Source organism: Colius striatus, chromosome 22, assembly GCF_028858725.1.
Source record: "Colius striatus isolate bColStr4 chromosome 22, bColStr4.1.hap1, whole genome shotgun sequence".
NCBI classification, from domain to species: Eukaryota; Metazoa; Chordata; class Aves; order Coliiformes; family Coliidae; genus Colius; species Colius striatus.
The window spans coordinates 3,613,663-3,628,243 of record NC_084780.1 but is presented as its reverse complement, the minus strand read 5'-3'; the positions used below and the strand labels follow the sequence as shown (position 1 = coordinate 3,628,243).

Here is a 14,581-nt window from a genome sequence, read left to right as displayed (position 1 = left end):
CAGGATCAGAAAAGTATACCAAGAAAGTCAGTAAAGTTTCTATTTGTTGAGTCAACTGCAGTTAAAATCTCAACCACATATTGAAAACGTGGCGCTTGTTCTGTAGAAAAGGAGAGGCTGTGATATGGCGGTTGTTCCATTGAAAGACTCACTTGATACACTGGAAAGGCAGGACCAGGACAGACTGGCAGAAGGGACAAGATTCTATTCAGTTATTTATTTTTTCTCTAAGAAGTGGTTAGGAGACTCTGATCATCTGTGTCATTGCTTCTTCGTTGGCCTGAGTTGGATCCTACAGATACAAAACACATGTCATTTGGTTACTTCAGCATTTTTCCATGAAGAGCAGGCAGAATCCTGCACAACTATCAAGAGGAGATACTCCTGCCCCCTCCCTTCATCTCTAACATGCCAGATTTTCCTCTTTTACAGGCCAGTGTAACAGAATGGGGTACATAAATCTCAATAGCTCCCAGTAACGTTCTTTTTCTGGTCTAATATTTGGGAAGGATTCTACTTCAGAATAACAAACATTCTTCTGCTAAAGCCACAGGATTACTTTAAAGCACTAATCAACAACAGAATTTGCTAATTCTACTCTGTTGTGTCCCTTCCCTTCTTGCACTTTTTATGTAAATCAACCTGCAGCTCAATCAAGAAGCAGATGTTCACATTAGTTCACGTCCTAAAAAAGTACTTCTGGTATGCAACCAGAAAGGCTGCAAAGACTGTATTTCTAAGGAAAAACAAATACAAGCATTCTCTGTTTGTAAAACAAAGGGAACACACTGCTATCTCTATTATTACAGTTTAATTACTCAAGGCAAACAGACACTTGCTCTCTACAAGAAGTGTTTCTTCACAATGCCTGACACATAAATTCCAAGGCACAGAGGGACAACAGTCATCAGCCTAGTCCAAAAAAATAACAGAACAGTACCAAGACACCTCTAAAGTGTATTGTGAAGAGCTGAAAGTGGCAGTTGTCCAAAGCAACAGACAAAATTCTACTTACCTGCATGTGAGGGCTGTCCTTTTCCTTTGGTGAGAAGAAACGTCCACCTTCTCCCCTCTTCCTGGCCATGGCATGACGATGCCGAGATTCATGCAAGTATTTCTGCAACAATATGAAAGAGGTAATGAGACACCAGCCTACTATTTATAGTTTCTTTCAGTAGGGGAAATTTCTGACTGCTAGAAAAGTCTACCCAGTCCCCATCCTTCCTCAAAGATAAAAGTGTTTACAGTAACTGCCCATTTGCAACACAGCTCCACACACGTGCAGAGGAAGCAGGACTGACACCAAGGGACTCCAAACAAAATTACTCCTGTGTAGCTTATCAACAGCAACAACAAAAATAAGGAACATTTCAAGATGCTAACCCTCAATTTTCCACCAGAGATGGTTTTTCTCATACAGCCACCCTCTATTAGATCTGAGTTATATTCTCACCCTTCTTTCTTTGGGGATTTTTCCTTCTGCTTCAAGCTTGGCACGTGCCTGTCTCCTCTTAAGGATCCGGTGATACTGCTTGGCATTTACATAGAGCGGCTCTTCTTCCAGCATTTCTGCTCCAGGCAAAGGTATTCTCTGGATAGCTGGTACTGATCCAGCTCCAGGTACCATCTGTACAGAGAACATGGGGTTTGTAGCTCAAAACACAAACTGAATGCAATTAAAAGTTAAAATGCAAAATGTTTGGGTTTTGTTTAGAAAATGCACCTACTCAGAATAAAGTTGTTCTCACACAGCAGAACAAATTTAAACAAATCATTTACTTCTCACTTGTGCTTGGCTTTTTTCCTGATAATGGTAAAGCTGTAATACAATACACAGTTCTATGTTACTGCTTCTTGTGCCATTAAGCACACAGGACAGCCCATTGCTTCCCTTTCTTTTCTTAGTTATCACTTATTTAATTTATATGATAATTTCAGTGTTTCTTAAGCAACTATTACTTGTAGAACTGCTGACATCTAGTGGAGACAAACAATAGAACTCAAGATAAAAGGCCTCAAACTACAAAGAAGTAAGAATTGGCTGAAAAAAACCCTCTTATGAATCACAGAAACAAATAAGGGATCATCAAGAAAATCAATAGCTAAGTCAGTCTCTTTAAATCTCTAAGTTGAGGAGAGAGGAACCTCATGAGATTCAACAAGGGCAAGGGCAGAGTCCTGCAGCTGGGGAGGAACAACCCCCTGAACCAGCACAGGCTGGGGGTGACCTGCTGGAGATCAGCTGCAGGAGAGAGACCTGGCACTGCTGGCTGAGAATAAACTGTCCATGAGCAGCAACGTGGCCTCGTGGGCAAGGCCAATGGCAGCCTGGGGGCAGCAAGAGAGTGTGGGCACAGGGCCAGGGAGGTTCTGCTCCCCCTCTGCTCTGCCATAGCTGCTGAGGCCTCATCTGGAGTCCTGGGGCCAGCTCTGGGCTCCCCAGCTGCAGAGGGACAGGGAACTGCTGGAGAGAGGCCAGTGCAGGGCCACCAAGATGCTGGGGATGGAGCATCTTCCTTGTGAGGAAAGGCTGTGGGACCTGGGGCTGTTCAGCCTGGAGAAGAGAAGGCTGAGGGGAGCTCTCATCAACACTCACAAGTACTTACAGGGTGGGTGTCAGGAGGATGGGGCAGCACTTTTGTCTATTGTATGTAGTGCCAGGACAAGGGGTAATGGAAAGAAGCTGGAAGAAACTCCTTTGGTGTTGAGATGAGGGAGCCCTGGCCCAGGCTGCCCAGGGAAGGTGTGGAGGCTCCTTCTCAGGAGGTTTCCAAACCCACCTGGACACATTCCTGCATGACCTGATCTAGGTAGAGCTGCTTTGGCAGAGGGGTTGGACTAGATTATCTCTAAAGATCCCTTCCAACCCCTACTGTTCTGTGATTGTATGATTGTAAACCTCTGCTTATCAGCTAACAGCTCATCTCCCACAAATACACAGGTCAGAAGAGGACACAGGCCATTAAAGCTAAAAACTAGGATTGTTTAAAACTTGAAACTAATGGTAGCTACTGAGACAACTGACCATACTCCAATGACATGAATTTCAGACAACAGTTTGTGTACAGACATTCTAAACCTCAACCTTTAAAAACTATCATAGGAAAGTTAAATACACACCATAACCATTCCACCTGAATTGACAACATTTCCAGCAACTGGCAGCGTCACTGTGACAGTCCCTTGTCCACTACTGGTTGTATTGGTGTTGGCTCCTGTTTGGACAATTTGTGCTCCAGCCAGGCTGGCTGCTGGGATGGTGATCATGCCTGTAACAGGGACTGTAACTTTAAGAAAATAAAACACAAAAGAAAAGAAAACAGAAACAAAAACACGCACACAAAAAGAAGGGAACACCATTAGTCCCACTTCTGGTTTTTTACTCATTCATCCTTCCATAACATGCAAAAAGATTCAGTTAATAACTTACAGCCCTTTCCCAAATTCCATCACCTGGTCCCCACACTCCCTGGTTTGTGCATTTGTATCTATCCCAGTGTCAGATAAGAAAACACATACTCTAAGGTCTAAAAACAAACTTAGGCATTTGTATTCTAAGAGCTTTTGCCAAAGAAATGAGCCATTTTTATTCTAGGTAAAGAACCACAGACTGAATTCCTATATAATACCATAAACATCTCTTCTTCCATTCAGCATGCCAACAATTTGCATTGCAGCACTCACAGTGCTACTACTGGCACTGCAACTCAAATGTTTTCAAGGCAATAAAAATGGATCAGAGAGTGATAACCAGAAGTCCTGATCCTTCCCACCAAAGCTCATACCTTGTTGGAGGATGGTTCCATCAGCATTAACTGGCTGATAGACTATGGTCTGGCCTTCAGCTGCTTGTGCTACCTGCTGTCCTTGAACTGCTATTTGTTGCTGGGTCTAAACAAAACAAAGAAGACAATAACTTAACAAATGGCTTATTTTTCAAATGTTACAACTGCTGAATTAACACATGGTGCTTAAGGTGTTTCAGGCATCTATTTCTTTTGCTTTATTACCAGCATCAAGAAATAGGATGAAGTACAAACCAATCGAACTGTGGGTACATAAAAGTCCTTTTTCTAACAGGGTAGTATTTAATAGTGAAAGAAACAAGTTCTAGGTTTCCTGTCTCACTGTGAATGTGTTCAAGGAAGAACATTCTGCTCAGAAATTTTATTTTGGTCCTAATCAAAAGAATCAGCAGAAAACCCAGCTATGACTGAACTACTTCAGCAAATGGCACAAGTATGGAATTAGCAATGCTTCATGTTTTCTATTTTCAACAACGAGACAAAAACAACCAATGAACCAATCAAATACAGAAACACAATGGATAAGAACATGCAGTCTATGTCTTCTGCCCCAAAGTTATGTATGAAAACACTACAAAAATATGAAATTCATTCTCAAGTTCTCCTCAATGTTAACAATTCCTGCTTTTTTTGTTGTTTTGGTTCCTTTTTGTTTTACACCTTAACCACACTTTAAGTCATTCGTCAAGTTTCTCTTCCTATTTCTCTCAAGAAAACCCTTTCATGCTGGTGCAGTTACCTGTGTCTGGCCAGCAGTAACTGCAGTCTGTGGCTGCTGTATAATGATCTGCTGGGTCTGGCCCTGCTGCCCCTGTACCTGCACAGCCTGCCCACCTTGAATCTGAATCTGACCTGGCTGGACCAACTGAATCTGTGGAAGAAAGAGTCAGAAAGGAACATTAACTATGCCTCTTATTTCTCCCTCCTTGGCCTCAGCATTACCAAATCATCTCTGAGGATGATTTACTGTTGCAAAGAAAAAGAAAGTACAGATTCTTCTCTTTTTCCATTTTAAAATGGAGAGTTTTACTTTTTTTCCCCTCTCTGTGACAGATCAGTCACAACCACACAAGAATAGAGAAAACGTAACATGATAGTGTCATTATGTCCTGGCAGTTCTCCACTGCATGCACAATAAAACGGTCCAAAAGAAGAAATTAAGTCACATAAAACTGGGAATAATAATGCTCAGGTGAAAGAAGAAAAGAAGACTAAAATTTAAGGTATCTGTGGAGTGTTAATAATCCAGCAGACAGAAGCACTCCTGGATAGATAACAAACACTTCAGCTCTGCAGAGAATTCCTTCCACCTATGTGCAACATTTCTCAGATTACAAAAGAGGAACTGGAATATCATATGAAGTTGCTGCATAAAACCCCAGTTATGGATTTTCCTCCAACAATCAGACTGTAAAGAACCTAACACCAAAGGTATTGGTTTTCAACAAAAGAAATGTTAAATAAACACTAAATATAAACCTCTCAAAACATCATTTGCCTTCCTGGGCTGTGCTGAACTCAATTCCTGAATCCCATTCTCAAATCACAACAACACTTTCATTTTGCCACTGTTACAGTTCTTCCTTTTGCTTTTGAGGGACACACTTCAAGCACCTGTTGGAATTTAAAAACTGTCTTTTAGACAATCATTTCCAAATAATTGCTTCTATCCATCTTCTATCCCTTCTACAGCATTACCTGCTGTGCAATGGAAATGTTTAAATTCACCTCCCAGGCATCAACTATTAGATGAGCTCAAGCACAAGAGCTATTTTCAAGAAGCTTCCCTAAAAAAACCACAAAAATCCTCCTTCTGAGCCAGGTATCAGATCAGCAACTATATTGCAATGGGCAGTAAAAATATAACAAACAAAAAAACCCTTAACCAACTCCAGCTGTATTTTAATGGACTTGATTTAAAAGGTTTAGCACCATCCCTTAAAATACTAAAATCAAACACACACAGAACTGTCACTGCATTCTTAGCACACAGCTCGCTGCCAGATCCAGAGCTGAAGAACAATCGTCTTTGCCCAGTTTATTTTAAGAGTGCTGAGGCAAATGTACTCTCTCACAAAGTGAGAGCATCTCAGTTCATTCTCTGTAATTTATCTTAATATAAAATTAGGGTTATCTCACCTGCTGCAGTCCTTGTGTTCCAGAAACTGGGACTTGCATGATTGTCTGGCCCTGACCGCCAGGCACAGCCTGCACCATGATGGGCTGGCCAGTTGATGTGATCAGCTGACCTCCGCTTACTTGCACCATTAGTGGTTGACCCTGGACCTAGGAAACAGGAGTAAAAAACAAACAGGACAATGAAAAAGTCTGGTGACATGAAGCCAGGAACTGCAGTGGCTACCACATGAGGCAAAATGCTTACCTATTTTAATGCGGTGACCAGAGAAACCTGAGCTACAGTCACTAAGCTGAGTTCATAGCCAGCATCAAATATCTTTAGTTTCTGAAACTGTTTCCATGATCTGCTACTGGATTTAATAAATTACCTTTTTCTGTTGCAGTCTAACCAAAACTCCCAAGTCTAATTGCAATAAAGCATGAAAAGCATGGCTAAATTTTCCAGACACAATAACTATCTTCATGCACGGCCCAAGAGCAAAGAGCAATACAGGAAACTTCATTATCCACTTCACTACTACTGATCTTTAACTGGGGCTCCTAATGAGAAAAATCTCTAAATAAGTTATTCTAACAGAAAGAATCTGAAGTAGCTTCAACTCCCTTCAATTACATGCTTACAACATTTCCATTTCCCGACTGATAAATAGCATGTGATGTTCTTAAAGAACCTTTTCATGGGTTTTAAGTGAAATTAGAAATGTGACAACACATAATGTAGTTCAGGAAGAAAGAATGAAAGAAAATGAGCAGCAGACACTTCTTGGCCCAGCAAGGCTTACAGTGGATTTATAAATTCAGAATATGAGTCTCTGGACTCTTGGATCACATACATCACTGGGAAAAAGGACAAGAAATGAAAAGCAAGGGGAAAATCTCTCTGTTTAAACAGCTTCATCTGCTAACCTCAAACTCCTCAAAATATAGCTTTGGAAATATTGTACCTCCACAGCTTAATGTAAAATGAGTCTTATGAACTAGGAAATGACTCTCTACCACACTTGGACTTCCATAGAAACAAAAGCAACACAACATGGTAAAAAGGCACTGGATTGTTGGGTTTGCTGCTTGTGAGTTTGAAGGGCATGCAATAGCAAGGGCTCACTCTTCAGCTGCTGTAGAATACCAGCCTAAACATCAGGGCAGGCTTTTCAGCACATACTGAACTACCTACAAACCCCTTCACTTTGCATGGTTAAAATACCTTAGTGAATTATATGCTAAGACATCCACAGAAACAACTAAGGCTGTACCTCAGTGATCAATGTCCTACACAGAATATTGGGACTTCATAGGTCACCTCATACCCTCATGACACTGTTCTGTGCCTCTTGTACCTACCACATCCAAGTCCCTAACAAAAAATCAGCAGTACTTGTTTTGAATTGCAACAGAGTAAGAAGAGGAGATAAGCATGCTCATGGCAGCCACAGAGAAGCACAGTCAGCAGTGCAATACTCAGTAAGCAGGAAGAAAAATGGTCCATTCCAGCATTCTTGTTAATGTATTAGAGAATGCCAAAATAAAGGAGGGCAGAGGGAGGCCACATAGCAAGGACTGGGAGGCCACAGTGACCCAAGCAACTCAAGTCAGCCAGCCTTTCCTACTTTAACTTTGAACATAAGAAATGCTGTGTTTAACTTTGCACCTGGCAGGACCATTCCAGCCTCTTGGAACTCTCTTCCTCTGAAGAATTAAAAATCAAACCAAAACACTAAGTGAAAAAAGCACTACTAAACTGCTCTGGCTGTCCAGGGTTTATGGACTCCTTTAAAAGCCTCCTACAGGAGCTAATGAAGCTTGTAAGACAGAAAACACATCACACTGTAACAAAGTTTGAAATAACCTTGCACTTCCTTCCAATTTGTGATGTGTTTACTGTTGGGATACAAACTTCTCCTGGGTTTGCCTCTATTGGTCACATGTAAATAAGAAACTGGATCTCTCAATCTGAGGCAGATGTTCTCCTCAGGTGCCTTTGTTAAGTACAGGTGAAACAGAAACACTTTTTGAGTTCATGAGTCCTCCAGCACCTCTGCCTTGTTTCCTGAAGACACGGAACCACTCATAGTGGGTATGAGAAATGTAATCTCCCTGAAACTACCTGAGACCTTGGGTTCTCTCTGTTGACTGTTATTTCCTCACCTCAGTATTTTTTTTCTGTTTAAATCTCATTTCAACCACTATCTACTTTCAGAATGACAGCAGCAGGAATTCATGAGTGCATCAGGGCTTGTGGCATGCACCTGAGATCCAGTGCAAAGCTATAATCCCATGCTCCTCATGGAAATCCCTACAGTTAGCATAAAGCACAGAGAACAAATGTTCCTGTTCCTATTTCAAACCCTGAAAAAAACACAGCATTAGATATGTGGCGATGGTGAGAGTCATGCAGTGCTCACAAACACAATTAGAGAGGTCACCACTACCTGGAGGGTCTGGACTTGCTGGCCTGAGGCGGATGCCACCTGGGCCTCAGTCTGCAACTGGACAGCAGTGACACCACCCTGCTGCTGGGAATAGGAACAGGAATAGCTTGAAACATGGAAAATGCACAGCTCTGACAAGAGACAACGACACCTGGCTGGAAGAGGGTGAATTTAAAATTCATATAGACTGCTCTTGGAACATAAGAAATGTGAATCTGTTCAGCAACCCTAGGCATGGAATACCAGCCACACTGCATGAGATACTGACAGGCTTCAATACCCCAACCAAAAATCACTTACAAAGAATATGAGATATTTTGCAGCATTTTAAATCTTGACTTCATTGTTTTAGACTGCTGCCTTTCTGCTTCATGTTCCCTTTTAATGCCCAGGTTTCCTCCTGTGAAGGTGTTCCAGATTGTTGTCAGACTTGTTGGTTACAATAAAGGCCATAAATTGTTTTCTGCACAGAAAAGCAGCACAGATGACTACAGCCTAAGCTTCATCTATGCCAGCTCTGCATCTATGTCTTCCCAACCACTGACCTTGAAGGACAATCTTGAGAGGCTGCAAGAGCAGTTAAATCTAAAAGCCTTTTCTATCTTTAGCCTCCTTAGTTAAGAGTCCCAAAATAATCTGTGCTAACTGTGTTAGCATTTTGGGAGATGAAGGGCATCTCTCTGCTAAAAGCTGTACTGCACAGGCCTAGTAAAAAAACATTAGAAAAGTATTTCATGTCAAATGCAACACAGGCCTTAAGAGCACAGATCAAAAATGACACAGGCCAAGCTATGTTTTCACCTCCTTTATACCTACAAATGAAACCAAACACATTTCTGTTTACTTGCTGAAAGCAGGTATTTTTGACTGTTCTTAGTACTTCATTTTTAGCCTCAAGTACAATCTTGTTCTTACTGAAGTCAACTTCAGCTAAATTCAATAGAAGAAGCTGGTCCTCCACTATCAAACACTCACACAGGCTGATGACAAAGCAAAGTGTATGTCACTGAAAACATAATCCAGTGCCTCATTCATTTGCATGACAAGCTAAGAAACTCCTCTAGCCTTGAACTAGAATAAACACAAGGTGCAACAAAAATTCATGCACAGCACAGCTCATCTGAAAATGCATTGCTCCATCTGAATGGGTGAAGTTTAGCCACAAAAATCTGTACGCCCTTAAGAAACCACTCAGGTTAAAAAAACCTCATCTGGACATTGTAACATGAACTAGAAACTTCTTTGTAGAATGGATGAATTCATCCAAAGCCTCATGTTCTGCTGCAGTTTTGCTGTGTGCTCTTTTTGATGCAGCTGTAGCTCTAAAGCAGAGGATCTCAATAAACACTTCTTTTGAGGGAGCTGGAGAAGCCTCTGTAGGTTTGAGCAAAACCTATTTCAGTTTAGGGGGAATCCATGTTGCTCCTTGTGGACAACTGACTGTTTCTACTAATGTTTTATTTCCTCCATTTTCAGAGAGGATTTGTTACTTTCCTCATGTCACCACCAGTTTGTAAACACCCTATTATGCTGCAATGTGGTAACCTGTATACCTGAAATTGTGTTAATTTTATACAGTACTACAGTACTAAATATAAGACATATTTACTCTGACTTCAAGTCAAATCAGATGACTGACCACTGATCAGGTGCCACAAGTCAGGGTAAACACATACCCAAATAGTACCATGAAGGATCTTGCTGCTTCTGTGAAACTCTGTAAAGTACAAACAGACTTAGAACCCAACCCTGGCAAGGCCAGCTCACCCGTTCCCATTTCCCATACCTGCTGCTGAATCTGTCCAGCCTGCACAACAATCTGCTCTGTGGAACTGTTACTGTTTGCTGTGTACTGCTCCATGGTGCTGCAGTCCCCAGGAGGTGGAGGGCACACTTCAGTCTAAGGATCTGGCAAGACAAGTTGAAAAGTACGTGATTATTGTCCCAAGGTTTGTACTATCTTACAGTAGCTGAAAAGCAAACCATTTGCTGACACTGAGATCAGAGTCACACAGCAAGGATCTCTGTTTAATCAAGCACCTACCTCTTTCACACTGTCACCTTAGACACTTAGAATCCTTTCAGCTGGAAGAGACCTTTAAGCTCATGGAGTGCAGCCTCTGTCCCAGCCCCATCACCCACAATGCAACACCCACCCAGCTCTGAAACCCCTCCAGGGACAGTGACTCCAGCAGCTCCCTGGGCAGCCCCTTCCAATGCCTGACAGCCCTGGCACCAAAGAGATTCCTCCCCACATCCAGCCTCAACCCCCCCTGGTGCAATCTGAGGTCATTTCCTCTTGTTCTATTGCTTGTTACCAGTGAGAACAGACCAACTCCCACCTGGCTCCAGTTTCCTTTCAGGTAGCTGTAGAGAGTGAGAAGGTCTCCCCTGAGCCTCCTTTTCTCCAGGCTGAACAGCCCCAGATTCCTCAGCCCTTCCTCAGTTGAGACATGCTCCAAATCCTTTCCCAGCTTGGTAGCCCAGCCTCTGGATCCCCTCCAGCACCTCACTGCCCTTCTTGTAGAGAGGGGCCCAAAACTGGACACATTGGACTTACTTTCATTAACAGAACTAGAATTGTAGTTTCAAGAACATTTGACTCAGAAGCAAGAAGTATCTCCACCTCAATCCTGTCATTACCTTCAGTGAATGAAATAGTGGCTATGAACCTGTTTGAGTCCATGAATTCCAGGCTCTAGACAGTTGCCTACACTGCATATTGGTGGAGCAGAGGGGTGTTACCACTAAAAACCCTGCAAAACCAAACCACATTTCAAGAATTTAACAGAGCTAAGTGAAACTATCTCTCCTCCCCCAACTATGCAGCACTCCCTCCTCATATCTGTCTTCTCTTCCTACTATCATCTGTTTTGAAAATAGCCAGCAGACTTCTCACTGCTCCCATCCTTTTCCTGCCTTTCATTTCTTGGACTCCTGCCTACACATATGAACAACACACTGTTGAAACAAAATACTTAGTTCCATTACCTCCTTCTCCCTCCTATTTCTTCTCTTCTCAGTTGATCACCAAGGAAAGAATCCTTACTTTTAATGAGGTATTTGATTTATGCTATGACTGAACAAGTACCTGTTACATTAGTGGAAAAGCACTCTATAACCTGAATCTTTGAGGTCTAAAGCCACAGAAAACCAGGCCCCTTTAGTCTTCCAAGAAACACACACAAAATGTATTCACTACTTTAACTAACTGTAACTGTTGCTGTGGTTACTACTGTAATGACATCTCTTAGACTCCACAGAGTCACAGAATCTCAAGGGCTGGAAGGGACCTGCAAAGCTCATCCAGTGCAGCCCCCCTGCCACAGCAGCACCACCTAGAGCAGGGCACACAGGGACTCATCCAGCTGGATTTGGGATGTCTCCAGAGAAGGAGACTCCACAGCCCCTCTGGGCAGCCCCTGCCAGTGCTCCCTCACCTCAACAGGGAAGAAGCTTTTCCCTGTGTTTCTTTGGAACCTGTGTAGCTTGTACCCATTGCCCCTTGTCCTAAACTTCTGCTTTTTAACTTCAAAATATCCTTCTACTTCAATGTCTTGCATCTATCTTAAGAACACTTCATTTTTTCATCAACTTACTCAGCATTGTGACCTAAGGAAACATGCAATGGTTTTACATTTTATGGTTTTCTTGCATGTTAAAACCAAATGTCTCTTACCTACAAAACCAAATGATTAACCAGGATGCCAGAAGCACGCTCATTCCAGGGGTATGCACTCAGACACAATAATGCAAGACCCTTCTCAGTCCCTATCAGATCCTTTGTTCACAGTAAGGATGTTATTACAGTAACCCTGACGATCACAAAGATCCTCTGAGTCACAGCACTGCAAGGCACTACATTGTATTGCAATGTTAACTCTATTCTTGGCCCATTCAAGATGTTTTTCACAGCCTGATAGACAACAGAAACATTTTTCCTGAAGATACTCCTGTCTAACCAAGCTTCTCATTTCAGTTTCGTACCTGTGTAGGTAATTTCTGCCCCAAATGCCTTTGGGCCTGTCAGAAACCAGCTCCAAATTTCATTCTTCAGGGAAGTATTTCAGTAGCAAGCACAGGATGCCAGGAACTGTATTTGCCAAAAGTTCCTTCCTTAATGCCACAAGCCATAATCAAGAGCAGGCATTGTGTTACTTGGGAATGGTTCAGCACAGAGCCTGGTATCATGTCCCTGTGTTGTATACTTAAAATATTCATAGAATCATAGGATAGTGTTGGCTGGAAAAGACCTTTAAGACCAGAGTCCAGCCTTTGTCCCAGCCCTACCACCCACCAGCCCATTGCCCTCAGTACAACATCCACCTGGCTCTGAAACCCCTCCAGGGAGTCCAGCACCTCCGTGGGCAGCCCCTTCCAATGCCTGGCAGCAAAGAAATTCCTCCTCACATCCAGCCTGAATCTCCCCTGGTGACACTTGAGGCTGTTTCCTCTTGTTCTCTTGCTTGTTACCAGGGAGAACAGACCCACCCCCTCCTCAGGCAGTTATAGAGAGCAATATCAGCAGCACTGTGATCCTAAATCTCTGCACCAGCTGTGGCTAGCTAAAGTTACAAACAGGAGATTTGACACGTGCTTGACTGAGCTCCTCCAAGGGACTATGTCATTAAAAACCAAGAGCAGCAGCACAACGGTCTCAAAGTTAAATTTTAAAGACTGGTGACATGCTCCTCCCACAGCTGATGTCACCTCTCTGCTCCTCCTCACTGGCCCTGGTCTGCTCTGAAAATGACTTGGTGCTCTATCAGCATATATTCCTATATATACACACACATGTATATGTGAGGCTACAGAAGCCACATTGACAACAGCTCTGTCAGCCAAGCAGCCACGCTAAGAACAAACTAACGTGACAAACTGTGCTAGGGCTTGAGCTAGCATGAAAGCATCAGTTTTAAACGTGCTGCATCCTCAAGCAACATTACTAAACCGACAGAGGTTTCTAAAGCAGAACCTGTCAAATTTACCTGTACCATCATTGTCCCCTGAGGACGCCAGCAGGGAACAAACACCCACACAAAGCCAAAGACAGCATTTAACTAAACATCAGCACAGAGTACCCAGTGTCACCTCCAACTATTGGAGAGAATAAAACATGTGGAACTCAGATTTTGTTTCCGACCTCCTTACCAAACATGTAATTCAGGGAGTTCACACAGGGACGTTTTTATTTTGTTGCAAAAAGCCTCAGACATGGCAGCTTTCTCGGCGAGCAGAGCACGCTGCACCGTGCTTGGGCAGACGAGGCAATGCCCAGCAGCTCTCTGAGGAGAAAGTGAAGCAGCACCGAAGCCCCTCGTCCCCTCAAAAAGGGCTGTTGCTGCTAACGGAGCAGCGTGTGACAGGCACCGTTTGGCGTGCAGGTGCGTTCAGAGCCGGCGGGAGGGGCAGCGTGCACATCCCCTGCACCGGCAGCCCCGGGGAAGAGAAAGGGGGAGCAGCGACCTGCCCTCGGCGCACACTCGGCGCCCCCCCCCCCCACCTCCCCCGGGCGAGGCGGGGACGAGGAGGGGGAGGGGCGGCCCGTGCCGCCCGCGGCCCATCTGTCAGCAGCGCCGGCGGGGAGGCTCCCGCGCTCCGCTCCGCTCCCCCCGCCCGGCTGGCGAGGGCGGGGCCGTGCCGGCTCCCGTCCCAGCGGCCCCGCACGGGCAAGGCCTGTCCCCGCCGACAGAGGCCGGGCCTGCCTGCCCTCAGCGGCACGGGCCGCGCCCGCGCCTTCCCCGCCGCCGCCCTCGGCCCCGCGCCCGCACCGCCCGGTGCGCTCCGCCCGCTCCCGCCCTGGGCCCTCTCGTCGCGGGGCCCGGTGCCCTCGGCCCCGTCCTGCCCCCCGGTACCACCCCCCCCCCCAGCCGCGGCGGAGCCGGGCCCCGGCCCTTCGTCTCCCGCAGTGCCCGGCCGGCCAAGCCCCGGCCCTGCGAGCGGCCTCCTGACTGGTCACTCGGCCCCGCCAATCCCGGCGCTAGGGCCGGCGCTCGGGGGCTCCATATTGGCTGCTCGCACTCACCGTGCCTCGCTCCCCCGGTTCGGGTCCCGCGCTGATTGGCTCCGCTACCGGCCCCCGAAACCCAATCAGCGCCTCCACTCAGCCGCCGCGCAAAATGGCGCCCAACCCCGAACAAAGGCGAGGGAGGGGGCGGGCGCGGGCGGCGCATGCGCGCGGCGGCCTGTGGCGGCGGCGGCGGCTCT

At 44.9% G+C, this 14,581-nt stretch overlaps 1 protein-coding gene across 9 annotated transcripts; it reads right to left on the bottom strand.

The window, feature by feature from the left end:
• Positions 1–202: 202 nt before the first annotated feature.
• On the bottom strand, positions 203–14,568 carry NFYA (nuclear transcription factor Y subunit alpha). 9 transcript variants are annotated; one of them, XM_062013463.1, is made up of 10 exons: positions 14,400–14,568; positions 10,161–10,282; positions 8,372–8,458; positions 5,946–6,092; positions 4,546–4,677; positions 3,786–3,891; positions 3,121–3,269; positions 1,454–1,627; positions 1,016–1,117; positions 203–292 (listed from the first exon to the last, which is right to left on the bottom strand). In XM_062013463.1, exons 2-10 carry the CDS (start codon positions 10,233–10,235, stop codon positions 239–241), a joined length of 1,026 nt encoding a protein of 341 aa, XP_061869447.1. In that variant the 5' UTR covers positions 10,236–10,282; positions 14,400–14,568; the 3' UTR covers positions 203–238. The 9 variants fall into 9 exon arrangements, with proteins under 9 accessions (XP_061869447.1, XP_061869444.1, XP_061869446.1 ...); XM_062013460.1 differs by having other exon boundaries at positions 3,121–3,287; positions 14,400–14,567; XM_062013462.1 differs by having other exon boundaries at positions 3,121–3,287; positions 8,375–8,458; positions 14,400–14,567.
• Positions 14,569–14,581: the final 13 nt, after the last annotated feature.